The sequence below is a fragment of the Aedes aegypti genome, chromosome 1 (genome assembly GCF_002204515.2).
Source record: "Aedes aegypti strain LVP_AGWG chromosome 1, AaegL5.0 Primary Assembly, whole genome shotgun sequence".
NCBI lineage: Eukaryota > Metazoa > Arthropoda > Insecta > Diptera > Culicidae > Aedes > Aedes aegypti.
In genome coordinates, this window is record NC_035107.1 from 185016154 (window position 1) to 185033645 (window position 17492).

A 17492-nucleotide genomic window follows, 5' to 3' on the forward strand; every position below is an offset into this window, starting at 1 on the left:
AAGTGAGGGAAAAAAATGATTTCCCCAAGCGGAGTTTTTCCGCTCGGACAAACTGACAACTAAGCAGTTTGTCACAAAGTGTTCACAAAGGGGTAGGGATAGAATTGATACACTGCAGTAGTACAAAGTTGTTCGTTGTTTAAGTGAATTGAAATTCAGTTCATTAGCCCTCTAGGAGCAGCACGCCAAGATGCATGTCGGAAAAATGTCATTCCGAGAGAAGCACCACTTAAGATTTGTCTATCTGACATTGGCGTAACTATCTGTTTTTGGAGGGGGCCTAGGGAAGGCTCAGCTTGTCTGTTTCTAAGTTTGCATTTTTATTTAGTACTAGTTGGTCCGAAAACGTAGTACTTTTCAGTAGGCTATGTAAAAAAATACCTTGCAAAACTTATATTACTCGTATATTCAACTTTGCCGGTGGGTTTTAACAAAAAATATTCGTTATAAACGCGTCGCACCCCTTGAACAATGCAAGCGCGAAAGAATTACTCGAATCGGTTGACCCGTTTTCAAGTCATTTGATGACATAGAAACACCATTCCATTTATATTTATATAGATAAAAAAATCTATCTTTGTGATTTGATAGTCATATGAAAACAAAAATATTTGAAATGTCCCTTGGAATTCTTTGAAGACTTAACTAATTAATATTTTTCTAAGCCGAGAAAACTCAGCACTGCTGGTCAGTTGCCAAATCGTTCAATTTTACTTCCGCTTTTCTCTCATATAGAGGATCATTAGTTAAGATAGCAAAATGGGTGAGAAAAAGAAATAAGACATGACTTATGTTTGTGACAATGTTTCACAATAAAATGTACGTTTACCGCTGTTTTCTAAATTATATTCATAACATTGTAATTATATGAACTGCAAAAAGGCCAAGTTATTTGAAATATGTCTAATCACTTCATTGAATCGTAACATACAAAAGTAATTTACTACATATTTGAATAGGTGTATTCTCATCTAAGTAAACACAAATAATCCATCAAACTTTTGAATTCCCGGATGATCAATAAAGTTTAGTCCGAATAATAGAACCACGGATAATCAAGACACTTATATGATGAATTGTTTAGGGCCCAGATAGCCGTAGCGGTAAACGCGCAGCTATTGAGCATTACCATGCTGAGGGTCGTGGGTTCGAATCCCGCTGGTCGAGGACCTTTTCGTAAAGGAAATTTTCTCGATTCCCAGGGCATATAGTATCTTCGTACCTGCCACACGATATACACATGCAAAAATGGTCAATCGGCAAAGAAAGCTCTCAGGTAATCACTGTGGAAGTGCTCATAAGAACACTAATCTGAGAAGCATGCTTTGTCCCAGTTGGGACGTAACGCCAGAAAGAAGAAGAAGATGATGAATTGTTTGAAGGCGGCGTACGATTCAGTGAAAAGCTACGAGTTGTGGGAAATAATGGCACTATTATAATACGTTCGTATATGCTTCTAGGTTTTGCGTACAGTATCGATCGCTGAGCCACGGAAGAGGCATACGTGCCTTTTACAAGGGAGACAACGCGAATTGGGCTCATTATTAATACCAGAAGACAAAGTACATTGGGGTTTTTAGAGACATCGTAACCAGCTTAAGTCCCGCAGCTTACAGACGAAGACCAAACTCGACTGTAATTCTTCCGGTAGCCCTGTACGGCCACGAATCTTGGACGTTGAAAGAGGTCGATCGGAGAGCTTTTGGAGTCTTTGCACGTTTAGTGTTGCGAACGGCAATCTGGCGGCGTCGGCACGATGGAGAGTCTATAGAGAAATTGATATTTTGAAGTGTATAAAGCACTGCAGGCTGCGGTGGGCTAGGCATGTAGCTCACATGTCGGAGGAATATCAAGCTAAACTAATATTCAGCAGAGAATCAGGAAGAGGCCGTCGCCCCCGTGAAAGACCGCGCACCAGATGGCTTTTTGCAGTTGAGGAGGATTTAAGGTCGCTTAACATTCGGGGCGACTGGAAGCGATTCGCCCAGGACCGGGTCCAACGGAGACAGTTTCATTCGGCATAGCTTCAACGCAATAGCAAAGAATTATTGCCCACCAAGTAAATTGCTGGGCTAGTAGCAAATGAGTGTCTTGGAAATAGGATGTTTAGAGATTTTTTCCTTGAAAAAAGAGACAAAAGAGAGACCAAACCGGAATAAAAAAATACTGAACAGGAACTTAAAATACAGAACGAAACCAAACAGGAACCAGGAGATAAGAGTTTGATTCCTAGTGAAGTCAGACCAGAGATTTCTATTTTTTATTCCTCGTGGCATTACGGCGATACTACTCGTATCACTTTATACATTTTGCAATGATTTCACCAAGCATTTTAATCAGAAATTAGTTCAGGTATTTCTCAAAGATTAAGATATTACTTCGAAGATTTCCTCAGGTTATTATAGATGGATAGATTTCTTTATTCGAGAAATTTGCAGCCCAAATCGGACCCGAGGCTAGTTTATCTCCTAAATTTCGTCAGAAGTTTATTTAGTGATTACTTCCCATGGAATCCTTTCAATAATTATCCTCAGGATTCATCGGAGAATTTTGTTTTGGATATCTCAAGACCACAACCTGTTTTTTTTTCAAATATACCATAGAAATTAACTCAGAGATCATCAGGAATTTCATTGCATATTCTTTCAGACATTTTTCAAGAAAGCCAAGGAAATTTATTTTATTCTTCCATCGATTTCCCTAGGACGTCCTCCAAGACTTCTGTTTAGAACTACTTCAAAAAATCTTTTTCCAAAGATGCCTCCAGGGAGTTCTTAAAAATATATATAGGAATTTATTTGAGATTTCAACAAGGAATTTCTGTAAGAATATCTCCAGGAATTACTAAGAGATTTCTTCAGGAATTCATGTAGAAATTCATTGGGAATTCTCAAAGATGTCTCTAAAAATTTGTCAATGTATTCTTCCAGGCATTTCTCAAAAGAAATGTGAAAAAAAAGTCGTGAGGTTAGAAATTGTAAATTTTAAAGTAATTATGTTTCATGTATAAGCTTTAAAGTCACCCTTGACGAATATGAGTTACTAGAATAACTCGTAGACCCTTGAGGAAATTTAGAAGAGTTTCCAGCTTACCCTTAACACTTCAGTCGTCGCGCTGTTGTATTTTGTTGAAAAAACCTCGCTTTTCATTCACAACAGCAACGTGGTGGTTCAGATGGTGGAAAACCGCGCGACGACTGGAAGGTTAAAGGGCTGACTGAAAGTAAACATACTAAAGCCCTCAGCGCTCAGCGAATTCTTGACGAATTCGAATGATTTCAAATGAATCCATGTAAATTTCAGCGTAAAATCATGCACATAAAGGGAATGCCAGATTAGTCGCAAATTCACGTCTCACATTGTGCAAAATTACATCAACATCATGTAAATTTATGCGAATTGTCGCGTAATCGGTTGGAGTCCATGCAAGATTACGCGATGTATATCGGAAAATTACATGATGTTATTGTAATTTACACGATATGACATGTAAATTTGCGACAAATCTGGCATTCCCTTCATGTGCATGATTTAACGTTGAAATTTACAAGAAATTTTCGTTCTGTGTGGTACACCTAGATATATTTCTAGAAATGGCTAGAGGAACTCGGAAATATTCTTGTGGACGGTGTTGTTCCGGTGGGTTACCGGTTCAAATCGGGTAAAAATAAAAATAAAAAATTTGCAAAATTCGCGTTTTTTATCACTTTATTTCGGAAATGGTCACTCTAATCGAAAAATCCAAAAACACGTGTATCTTTATTTCGGAAAAGAAACAAAATAGCAAATTTTCACGGAATTCAGTGACCCACTAGATCGGTTTTTCATGGAATGGCTGTATGTGTACGAGTATACTGACAAAAAATGATTGAATTCCGTTAAGTATTCACTGGGCGGTGAGAGTTTTAGTTGTTTTTTTTTTTCACTCAGGCCTATAAGGGTTAAATTGTTAGGATAATTAAAAAAAAATAATCAATCAAAACTCTGAATACCTATAATATCCTTTACTGTAGGAACTCCTTAAAAAAACATCGGACAGAAATTCCTTGAAAAAAATCGGGGGAACCCAATGACGAAACACAGGGCCGAATTTGAGAATTTTTTTGATAAGTTCTTGATACATTTCTCGAACAGCTTCTCAAAGATTTTTTGGAGAAATCCTTTAAAGTTATCGTGGATTGAATGACGTAGAAATTTTATTCGGGTTTCTTGAACAAAAAAAAATCCCTCAACATTTTTTTTTGTTTTTTTTTTTGAATTTTTTTTGTAAAAATCTCATAGGATCTCATAGGATAACAACGGGAATATTCGGTTAAAGGATAAGTAGAAAAATATTTTAAGGAAATCCTAAAATAGCGTTTCTAATAATAGTAATACCTGAGCAAACTACTGGGAAAAAGTAACATTGAAGTGCTCGAGATATTTCTGAAGTAAATTCTGGAGGAATTTCTCAAGATATTCTTTGACAAATCGCTGGAAGAATATCTGGGAAAATTGGTAGAGGGATCTCTAGAAGCATTTCTGGAATCTTTGAAGAAACCACTAGAATAATTCCTGAAGCTTTTCCTCGAGAAATCTGACATAAAATTTTTGAAGAATTAGATGAAAAATCTCTAAAGGTTTCTTAGAGCCTGCATAATTTTCAATCAGAATTTACTGCAAGCGAAAATGGAAGAATAAGTTATAGAGACCATTTGGTTAAAAAATAAAGACTTTAGAGAACTTTCATCAAAAATAGTCTTTTTGGAGGCTTGCATAAGCGGTATTTTTCATTTTTTTTTTCGAAGTTTCATCACAAATTAATTCAAGCTTTGCTCAAAGTTACTTAAAAAATTTCATCAGAAATTAATTCTGTGATTCTTTCACAGCTTTTTATAGCAATTCATCCAAGATTTCCGTATAGGATACCCTCAAAATTCAACTAACAATTTTTCTAAAGCTACTACATAGATTTCTACGAACGTTTTTTTTTCAGAAAATACGCAAGAGAATCCTAATACTTTCAGGATGATCAAGTGCTTCATTTATAGATCAGAGATCAGAGATTCCAGCAATTTTCAGCAAACTTCGGACAGAATCCCAACAGAAATTTATATAAACGAAATCTGAGGAATTATTTGAATCACTGCTGAAGCATTTCTTTACGGAAACCTTCGATAAGCATTTTGAAAAATGGAAAATTTACAAAAAATATTACTTTTGAAATGCTTGAATAGGTTGCTGTTAAAATCCTTGGATGTTGCGTTGCAGATATCACTAGAGAAATCTCTTGGAGATCTTGGAAGAACTCCAACTAAAATCTATGGACGAATTTATTGAAGAATCCTGTCGGAATCCATTAAAAATTTCCAAGAGCACTGACTGAAAAAATCTTGTGGAAAAATGTGGGTGGATTTTCTTCAGCGTTTCCCGGAATACGCCTTGGAAGAATTTCTGGAAATTTAAAGATATCCTACGGAAATGGCTTTGAAACATTTTTTAAACTTCTGTACTAATTTATTTGAGAATCTCATAACAAATCTTCGCAGTTTTCCTAACAGAATTCCTGGTGCTATTCTTCTGAAGATTCTTTTAAGTATCAATCTGATATGGTTAAATACTCGTCATTTTTATTACAAAAAATTCATGAAGAACTTTTGATGATAACATTTCTTCGTCGAAATTTCAGTTTTTTTTTAATAATGAATTACAACTTCAATATAGATTACATTCTCCCTTGTTAACCGGGAATGCATCCCACAGCAATCGAAATGATAAACCATGACATAAATAGTGATACTTTGTGCTTTCCTGGATGCTTCCTTTCAGCATGTTCGAGAGCATTGGAAATGGAGAAAAAGGACAAATAATGCACCACTGAATATCGCTCCAGTGGTATAATGGTTTATTGTGAATCTTCGTTGGGATTATGGCATCTTATCACACTGTTCATTAGGGTGGAATTCATGATGACGGAAGTAGACTAAAGTTTCTGCTAAAACATTTAACAACATATTGTAGAATTGACTTTCTATATAAAATTCAGTCAAATTATAATTTGTAATTATTGTTCAAATTGTAAGAGAGAAAACTTCATGTCACCACCCCAATTATATGTGTCTCGTTATTATTAGCCGCACCCTACCCTAATATGCAGCAGCAATCGCAGCGACTTAACTTCAGCAGTGAGAGGACAATAAAAAGGTCGTAGTACCATTTATATTTTTGTATACCACCCTCCAAAATGGCGAACGGAAAGGAAAAGCTTCTCAACGATGCGCCATCGTTGACCATTCGTTCCGGAGCTTAAAGATAATTGCCGGTATTGTGAGTGCCATCATCGTAAAGAAATTTGCAAAAGTAGTTATTTTTCCCCAAAAGTTGGATGACCAGATGACTCTTCATGCATCACTAGGTACTCATGGTTCAGTGCACATCCAGCGAAGGAAACTATCGGTTTTCCGTTTTGACCTACGGCAACTGAGCTCTAATTGCAATTCTATTCTACACAGGAAAGTACTTCGAATCTAATGAGTCCTTTTGAAGGGAGCAACTAGTCCCTTATCAAGGCGAAGGATCGAAACACTGACAGCTGCCGTGGCGTTTGACCCATTTCAAAGCGACTTGACGTGCAAACACACGCAACGACGACGTCGTCGCTACCGCACAGTGGTCGTAAGATAGCAGCAAGTTGAAAAAAAGATATTTGCGAATTCTGAATACCGAAGTTTTAGATCGATTGGTGAAACCTACTTCGATTTTTTTATATCAAGTGAATTGTAGAGATATCCGCCAAAATTGAAAGGGCTAATTTTGGCTGACATCTCTACAGATCCCATGATCGAAAATAGGGAAAAGTGTACCAATTATGGATGCAATAAGTCAACACTGTTGACTCAACAGTATGGATAAAAATCAGATTCGAGCCGCGTTTCTAAAACATAAGCAACCTTGTTGATGTTAATTACAAAAATGTTTTGAATCGTATTTGACATGGGACCTTTTTCAGAGCCTTTGAATTTTATCGTTTATTTTGTTATTCCATAAAATTGCCTTCCAAAATCATGCTTTGACAATGAATTTGAAGTTACTTTTGGCAAACATTTGTATGAACTGCGGCCACTGTCCACCAGGGAGGACTCAAGGCTTATCGCACCCCGGTCTGTGAAATAACCTACATTCGATTCCTGACACGCATCCCGGTCAGTTATATGGCGGGAGACATACGAGGCATAACAGGGTCGAATCACAGCATGCGATTAGCTTCACGGAGAAATCGTAAATTTCTCGCCTTGTGGAATAACTTGTTTGTTGCCTTCCGGCTGCTCCAACTTAATCTCGAAAATCGTAAAAAGAAAAACAAAGTGTCATCATCACGTATGACATGTGACAGCCTAACGACGGTGCATGCATGCGATCCAGAATGGATCCAGATGATTTATTCAAGATGGGGGGACTCGACTGATCCAAGCACTGTCTACTTTTGTAACCCACGCTTATATATATAACAAAATTTCTAACGCACACGCTCACTTTCAAAATTACATTAAACCTAGAAAAAAAGAACACGGCGCAATCAATCGGGATGGTGAATTTGGGTGACAAAACGTCGAAAGACAAAACGTCACATTTCAAAACGTCTAAATGACAAAACAGCGAAAGGACAAAACGTCTTAATGAGAGAATTGGAAGGAATCGAAAATTTCTTGGAAGATGGATTCTTTTTCGAAAGAATAAGGTAATAAGTTACTACGTACTAAACGATACGAATATTTAAAATCGAACGCGATATAAAAATAGAAATGAGAGAACAAAATGCAGAGGGGTATGAGTGACATTTTGGTTGATTTTAAGTTAAGTATACTTTCTAGCGGTATTTTTCGATTGTTTCCGTCTAACAGAAAAAAAATCATAATTCAAAGAAGGCTTGTTTTTTTTGGATCCCATACAATTTGTATGAAATGAAAAATCTTCAATTTTTTTTTTTTTTCAAAGGCAGATGTTATTAACACCTCCTAAAATCTGGAAAATAATTCCTAATTGCTGTTCCAAATTGACTGCTTTCGACACTTTGTCCCTTATGATGAATTGGCACTCGATTTTTTTGTTTTTCGATATTTTGTCTATCGACATTTCGTCCCTAGGCCGGATATTAAAGCTGCAGGCGTCCAATAAATCACTCCCTAATTCAGTTGTAGGCATCACATTGCCCTCCATAGCCATTAAGTACACGTGGGAACGGAACGTTATTTGACAGCGAACGGACGCGAAAAACGTACGCTAACGTATGACTGAGAGACATATTGGAAACAAGGCTCCACTTACCTGATGACGTAGTTAACGCAAACGATGCTGTGAGGCTTCTGCTTATCGTAGATAAGCGTCGCCTGCGTCACTACCCAGGCGTAACCGCCGGTACGGGCCAGGAACCGGTACCGGCCTGTCTCGCTCTGGCCTTTGCTGATGACTGCGGAGAAAAAGAAGCAAAACATAAGGACGTGATTAGAATTGTGTTTGGCCAGGACCAGGTTGGCACGCTACGAGCGTACAGCAGATGCTAAGGATAAAGAAAGAATTTCCTGAAAGTAGATTAACAAGACCGAACAATCGAAAAGTACTTTTTTCCTGCGAAAGACCAAGCGAGCGGATGAGTGAAATGAGTGATAATCGCGATTAATAAATTAATCTTACGAAAATTATACCAGGGGAACGTGATTTACGTCTAACTGGGGTCATATTTCAAGTTTTGTTTCTGAAAAAGTTAAGGTTTGTTAAGCTGCTGGTATTTAATGATCAAACATTCATCCAAATCATTGCACCGAGTTTCTAACCTAGTTAGCGGTACTAATATAGTTTTTGGCATATCATTTTTGTCTTTAAAAAGATCTAACTTGACAATTCATTCGATGTGAAATCTTTTCTAGTTTTGATGGTCAAAATACGGATTGCATTGGTTTAACGGTACCGGGTTATCCCGAGTTCTGTAGGAATAATATATTATTTGAAAGAGATTATTGGACGTGGTTAATGGCCAGTTCCATGTGAAAACAAATGGACCTATACATAACCTTAAGATGTGATCAAATTTCATGAATTGTCAGCGCGAATACATTGGTGATAATTGCAAACATCCCTTTTTATATTTGGAGCCATGCCATGAGTTCATTACCCCTAGGAGAGGGCCCACTCATAGTCCTGAACCAAATTCTAAAATTTGACCAATAAAACCTTATGATTAACGACAATAAAAATTCGCGATTTCGCGGAAGCCGCGGATTCCGCGAGATTTAGCCTTCGCCGCGAAATTTGAGAAATCCCGTAAAATGCCGCGAAATCAGTCATATTTTAAGAATTTTTATGAGAAGCGCAGTGAATTCAAGTATTTTTGTTCATAAAAATAATTTATTTACTATAAAATCGAAGTTACATCAAATTTTTAGCTCCAACTTGGATGCCTTTCTGATTGGCTACCTTTGTTTGAAATTTTGTATTTTTACTCTGGTATTAAACTTATCAGCTTAATTTGTAAAATAAAGACTATATTTAATGAAATTCCAAGAAATTTGCACATATAAAGGCTATTTTCACCAAAAATGTGTATTTTTGGGTAAAATACGTTATGGGACCGCGACAAAGCCGCGAAATTTTAAATCAGTCGCCTCGATCAGACGCGAAATTTCCAAAATTTTGCCGCGAATTCCCATTGTCCCTACTTATGATATTTTATCTTGACTAAATACCGATCTTTTTTTTTTTACTTGGAATCACCCGACTATGTCGATCTGAACCAATAGGTAACCCAAGAAGACTCTAAACGATGTGGCTAATTTTATGAATTCAGCGTGTGTACTATCAAAAAAGGAAGTTCTTTAAATAAATAAATAAAAATAAGGTGATGTGCTAGTATCCATCGTATTAAGCTTTGATCAGTGAAAACCTGCAATTTTCCCAGTATTGCAGTGAATGATGCTGATACAAACCGATGCCAAACAATTCTTTCTCAAAACGGCTTTCGCATTGTACTAATAAATAGGATTTTGATAAATCTTGATCGTCTTTTTGGATATACTGTAATGAACTTGAATCTTGTCGTATTCTCATTTCGTCGTATAATTTTCATTAATGTCACAATCGGTTTTCAGATTCGTCTCACCACTCACGGCTTACTGTGATATAGTCAGTGGTCAAAATACAACACTATTATAAAACGTTTTACTAGAATATATAGATCTACGGGCATCTCCCTCCATTCCTTCAGCATGATGAAATATATAAATTTCCTTTAAAATTTATTGTTCGCCCTTAAAATTTAGCTCAAACAAATAAACACAATTTCTTTTGACCGAACAATCATGACATTTGCTCACAGTTCAGCGAAAACAACAAAAGGAATCGTTTTTTACGCAGAGCATCGCGCACACATTGATGCACACAGGCTTTTTTTTCTCAGTACGACGAATTGAACTTTGTTTACATGCTCAGTTATACGCGGTCGTTGAAGAAATTTCATAAAATTTTGTGAATTATAGAAGTTTTACAGCGTGTGATTGGAATGAAATCGTTTAGTGAAGAAATACGAAGGCTTTCCATAGTGAAAATAAGTGCCCGGCGATGTAAGTCACACAGGGGGCGGGAAGAAACTTGTATCATAATGAGGTGTGACTGGTGTCGATCGCTAAGCATTTCTTTCAAATCGTGTTCGTCCATGCGATTTCGGTGAAAAAGTGTAAAGTGGATAATTGAACTGAAGTTATTTAACGAAATACAGTAGTTTTATTGCATTTTTGGTGTACAAGTGTACAAACCATGACAGCTTTTACAAAAATACACTTGGAAAGTGAATCTATGTTGCAGGAAAGTTGGAATATCCGTCGTAGTGGAACATTTTAAGTTTGATACAACGAATCATAGCGCTTACGACGAAGTAGAACGAAACCCTATAGAAATTTTACGGCATGTGATTGGAATAAAATCCTTCAGTGAAGAAATACGAAGGTTTTTCATAGTAAAAATAAGTGCTCGGCGAAGTAAGTCACACAGGGGGCGGGAAGAAACTTGTATCATAAAGTGGTGTGACTGGTGTCGATCGCTAAGCATTTATTTCAAATCGTGTTCGTCCATGCGATTTCGGTGAAAAAGTGCAAAATGGATAATTGAATTGAAGTTATTTATCGGAATACAGTAGTTTTATTGTATTTTTGGTGTACAAGTGTACGAACCATAACAGCTTTCACAAAATTACACTTGGAAAATGCTTCTATGTTGCAGGTAAGTTCCGCCGTAGTGGAACATTTTAAGTTTGATACGACGAATAATAGCGCTTACGACGAAGTGGAACGAAACCCCAAATAAAAATAATTCACTAAGCTGTGCCTTAAAGCATGTTAGAAGTTTTTCAAATACAAATAAACCGATTTGTATGATGTTTTTCAGAGAAGCTCCTCAATAAATGGTGCAGCCCACATACGCTTAGACGGTTTGACTAAAATTGACTTCCTCCCAGGTTGATGCTCATGTTGTTGCTATATTCAACGGTGTTTGATGCTGCTTGACGAACCAAATTGACAATTTGTGAAATCGATTTGACGGTTGACGAATCGGTCGGCCGAAATTGAAAGAGTTTGATTTTGCTCAAACCACTTGTGGGTGGAGACAAATGTTTGACGAACTGATCGTACCGTCTGTAGGGATGTTGCACAAACATCGACGTCAGCATGTCAAATTGAAGCTTCGACGTCCCATGAACTGCCGATGCAGATGGGTGGCAAGTCAAAATGCGTGAATTTACACAGCGTCGTCGTCATGATGATCTAGCAAATGTACGCTCTTGAGTTGTTTCTATATCCCTTTCGGGACGAACCAGCACAATTGTGCTGTTCGGCACCCTTGACATCGAATGACTATTTCAGCCAATAAATCATTGTTTTACTAAACTTTTTCGATTTCGATTATTGAATTATCATTGATACTTGTAATCAAGCACAACAGCTTTTGTTTACATCGTGTTTAGAAAACACCAGCTCAGGGTAAACAAAAAGTAAACAAACACCGTAAGAATTGAAAAAGTTTTATCTGTCGCAACTTTTCAACTATTCGTTATTTCTAGGTTTGCACAGATACGAATCGAGAGTGAAAGAGTCATTCTTTGAAATGGTGAAGACCAAATGAGAATTGTTTCACACAGCAAATATTTCTGGAGGGACAAAGTGGGACCAGCACAATTGTGCTGGTGCCGGCACTTACCCGGTCGATGTTCGTTGTAGACTACCAATTTTCATTTTCAGTATTTTGATCGAATTAAGTGGCTGAATCTGGTTCTAATGTCCACAATAGTGCATAATATTGCATTAAAACATGAATGAGTGATTTCATACGAATCACAAGGATGATGTACCGTTCGAAAACTATGTAACAGAAACTCATAGCTATGGTTTAAAAACTTGTATTTTTTATACGTCCATATTTGAAATAGATTGGGAATCACATTTAATGTTTTAAATCTCCTTTAGCAAAGTTAAAGACAAAGTAAAAGTTTAGGGGAACGTTCAAAAATTACATCATTCATTTAGGGGAGTAGAGGTGTATGAAAGTGCGACAGTGCATGTGGGCAAAAGCTTGATAGTGGACATGGGGAGGATTTAGATTGACTTAAAAACAATGGACGTAATTTTTGAATTTCCCCTTGCTTTGATAATCGATCAATACCATGTTGACGCGATAATCCATTTTGGTGTTCTACAATGTATGCCGGTTCAATATCTGCCATAATATTTATGAAATTTTACAACTGAAGCTGAAAACCTTTACTTACTATTTGCTTCCGAACCTCAGAGTCCTTTAAATGGCATACTATTGATGTATGCAGCCCATGCTAGTCTTCTTCTTCTTCTTCTTCTTGGCATTACATCCTCACTGGGACAGAGCCTGCTTCTCAGCTTAGTGTTCAATAAGCACTTCCATAGTTATTACCTGAGAGCTTCCATTGCCAAAGTTGCCATTTTCACATTCGTATATTATGTGGCAAGTACGGAAACTCTATGCCCAGGGAAGTCAAGGAAATTTACATTACGAAAAGATCCTGGACTGACCGGGAATCGAACCCAGACACCTTCAGCATTGGCTTTGCTTTTTAGTCGTGGACTCTAACCACTCGGCTAAGGAAGGCCCCTGCTGGTATTACTCGCAAATATGTTGTTTATGATGTATGAAATGCGTTTGAAATAGTCTACTTAACTATTAAACAATGTATGAAGTTATGGAGTCTAGATAATCCGCTCATATAAAAAATATCGTTTCATTCCTTTTACGTTTAAAAATATATTGTCTAAATCTGGAATTTTGAGACTTAGATAAGCTGATATATCAAAAATAAAAATCTGTATTTTATTGCCGTGCGTATAGTGTTGCAAAGTAACTACCAGTATCGATCAAAGAAGTTTAGGTTCAATTCCCACTGCAGTATTTTTTTCGTCAGATACGTATTACGATTGTGCCATTTGGCGTTGCATGCTAGTCCGTTGATTCGTGTGATGCTTCCTTTAAAGGTCATAATCGTACATAATGCTTTCCAGGAAACTTTCCACGGTAGGATTGACAGCCTCAAAATGTACATGCAACCGAAACGAAAGGGAAAACAAAACTTACGAGTATGGTCGAGCTTTACATTTTCCTTAGTAATCTAACGGTCACACCGATTGTGAAACTCTAAAAGCTCATGGAAAATCAAAAAGTCTACTGTTTGCAGCTGTCTTCTGTATTGTCTCATTAGAATCATTGTCAGTGTCTTTATTTTCAAATCTGGAAGTTTTCAAATATTTAAATACATTAAAAAAAATGATTGTTCTATGTAATTTTTAAATTAGCTGAAATATAAGTACGTAACAATTTCAAAAATCAAATTCATTCTTTAATATGGTTATTGGCCTGATTTTGTCAATCCTTTTTAAATGGGTTTTTGAATTCCCTGTTATAAGTAAGTTATCCATCATAGTTCTTTCAATCCTACACACTACTAAAAACTAATACAGTACTGACCAGATTTTGTCTGCCCCCGATTTTGTCAGCTTTTTGACCCGATTTTGTCAGCCTATCTTGAATATATCCAAAAATTGTTTTCGTCATGTAGTACCCGTTTACATTAATACTGACCACGATGTTCGATGTTATGCACGCATGGGCGTAGCCAGAGGGGGTAATGGCAATCCTCCTTCCCTCTGTACAAAAGAACAATTTTACTATGAGAATTAATCTTGTGCTTGAAATCTTCAAAGATTGTCTCCAGCACTCGTATTATAAAACTTAAAAAGTCTACCAAACATCAGACTTTTTGAAAACATCTTGCCAGACATTGTTCGAAGGTTTTATCAACAGTCCGCAATGGAGATATGCACAGCTGAGTAGTCGACAAACGAATTACATACATTCTCGAGTATCAGTAAATCGTGCTTCGTTACTTGGCAACCTGGCAATTATTTGTTAAAAATGAAAAACCGAAAAACACAGCCGAGTTCACGAAAAAGAAATTTGGTATGTAGGTTCATTCATGAATTCCTCTGAAAATTTCTCTAAAGGTTAAGATGCATCGAAGCCAAACCTCGAATTTTCAAGAGCACATATCTAGAAAACCAGGTAACCGTTTCTACTGGCAATTTAACTCATTGGTCACATTTTGTTACATTCTTTCAGGTTTTTTTTAAGAAATATCTCGAAGATTTCCTTTAAAATTTTCTCCTAATGTTTTATTGGTTTTCTGCCTTGAATAACTCTATAAGCTCTTGAAAGTATCCCTTCAAAACTACATTTTGATGAAATTTGCTCACAGTATTCTTAATGTAGTTTGGCCTAGGACTCATCAATAGTTTCAAAAACTCCTCTTAAAACTGTCTTAGAGTTTCCTTCAGAAATTCCTCTAATTTCACTTCTATTTTTTTGCAAAATTGCTAAGAATATGAAGGATTCTTACTGGAATCATCTCACGAGATTTTTCATTAATTCGACCAGGAATTTCACGAAGATCTTTTTCAAGCATTTAATCATCTCATAGGTATGGAAATAATTTCAGATATTTACTCACGACTTTATCGAATGTCATTTATGAATACCTCTAAGAACACAAAAAAAATCACAAACTAAAGAAAGTTTCTTAAAATATTATTTTTTAATTTTCATACTGGAAATATTTTTTTTACAACAATTCCAGGTCAAATTCTTGATGAAACTTTTAAAACAATTCTATAAAAATCTTAAAAACAGTTCTGGATGAATTTAAAAATGTTTTAAAATTTACATAGAAATCTCCAGTTGAAATATTCTATGAATTATACTTCAAGGAATTGTAAGAAGAGCTTCTAGGCAATTAATGATGCCATTTTAAAAGAAATTCTAGAAAAAAAACCTAAAGAAATTTTCGATTGTTTTTGTTTTTTTATAGGAATTGCGGTGTCCTAAGAAAAATGCTTAGATAATTCAACGGTTAGGTAGAACTAAGATTCAGATTGATGCCGGTTGTCTTACAGGCATTTGAAATTTGAGAATGAAATTGTGAGGGCCGCGTTTCTCCCCCTGATAAACAAAAAAACCTGACCACGCCCATGTCCCTCGCCCCCCTTTAAAAGCTATGTAGGTCGTAAACGTAGTTCATAAGCAAATATTAACACGTTAAAATTTGAAAAACAGAAACAAAATATATGTCCCGATTTTGCCAGGTTCCCCATTTTGTCAGCCTAAAATTCATCGGGGGGCTGACAAAATCGGGTCTCTACTGTATTACAATGACTTAAATTCCATTTTAAGCAAATAGACTCGATGTAAAAAATAAAATAAAGTAAATTTGATATTGGGAGCCAGATAGCCATAACGGTATACACGCAGATACTAAGCAAGATCATGCTGAGGGTCGTAGGTTAGAGTCCAGCCGGTCGAGCATCTTTTCGTAAAGGGAATTTTCTCGACTTCCCTGAGCGTAGAGTATGATCGTACCTGTCACATGATATACACACGCAACATTGGTCGATTGACAAAGAGAGCTGTTAGTTAATATCTGTGGAAGTGCTCATGAGAAGTTGAGAAGCAGGCTTCTTAAGCGTCAGAAAAAAGAAGAAGACATTTTATGGCAATTATTTGCACTTAAAAACGTCCAAGCTGTCGGGCACATGTGACGAAAATTTACATGAATTTTTAGGAAAGCTACTTACGCAGACTGAATATTTTGACGTTTCCATTTTAGCTCTAGGAATAAAATGAATGATTCCAGTTATTTAAAATAAATTAGTTTCATGTTACCAACCTTAACAAAAACATCGTTCAAGCATCATTTGAAGGAGGGCTATGTGATTTCAAAAGTGATAGTGTATATGTTAGGTACAGTGAGTGAAAGAGGTTGGAGGGAGTCTCTAAAAAAATAATTTAATTTTCGAGTCTAGTACACGACTCTGACAACGGCCTTATAGTGGAGGTCGAATTATGCGTAACTGTCAAAGGATACAAACTGTGGTGGAATAAAATGACATAGTTCTCAATTCGGTTTTCATTTATTTATAGGTATTCCACTAAACAATTCGAAGGTTTATTATTATTTTCAATTTTAATTTTTATTGCATAATTATTTTTGAGGAAAAATCCCACATAATTAAGGAGAATATAAACAAACATAGCAAAACAAAGACGATTTGATTGAGCAAATTAGTTTTCAAGTTATTCACACATGTATGTTTACCCATTTTTATATGACGTAGACTAGTTCTTGAATAAACTCGATAAACGTCATCGTCACGTGATGCTTTGAATCTTAGAGAGAATATGAAGTATTTTCATCTCTCATTGTTCTCGTTCCATTTATTAAAAAAAATCATTTTCAAAATTTCTGAATTTTTGGGTCACCCTATCTCACGAAAGAGCACCCTAATGACGAAATAAAAATATACGGGTCCAAATTTTTTTTAAAAGGCATGACTTCAACAACTTTCTAAAAAAATTAAAAAAAAAAATTTTTTTTTTTTTCGAACATTGACCGCTTTGGGGACGGACCAGCACAATTGTGCTGGTCTGAATTTGACCCTAAAAAGTTCATGGAGTGATAGAATAGCCAAAATAAAGAATGTTTTGTTCTACGAGATGATGAGTTTATAAGGTAAATTTTGAAATAATCACTCAAATATGGTCCGTCCCGAAAGGGATATATTCCACTGGCGTTTTCCCACAAATTGTAACCTATTTCTTCAGCAAATACACCAGCAGTTCTTCCGGAGATTCCATCAAAAAGTCAATACGGAGTTCCTCCAGGGATTGTACCGAACATTCTACGAGGAATCCATCAGGAATTTCACCAGGAATTCGTTCAGGTAATGGGACTCCTTTTAAAGTGCTGCCAGGGATTCTATCAGGAGATTTTCAATCAGACGTTATTGCAAAGATTACAGCAGGATTCCACCAGGAACTCCATCAAAATTTCCTAACGGACAGGAGTATTTCTAAAGATTCAATAATGAGTTCCACGAAGGATTACATCAGGAGTT

The 17492-nt window shown here is 36.3% G+C and overlaps 1 protein-coding gene across 2 annotated transcripts in view; it reads right to left on the bottom strand.

Moving 5' to 3' along the window:
• Nucleotides 1-17492, bottom strand: part of LOC5568344 (protein similar) — a 408921-nt gene that overhangs the window by 243787 nt on the left and 147642 nt on the right. For both annotated transcript variants that reach the window (XM_021855001.1, XM_021854994.1), the window contains exon 6: nucleotides 8305-8446. In XM_021855001.1, coding sequence (XP_021710693.1) covers nucleotides 8305-8446 — 142 coding nt within the window. The remainder of the gene's footprint in view (nucleotides 1-8304; nucleotides 8447-17492) is intronic.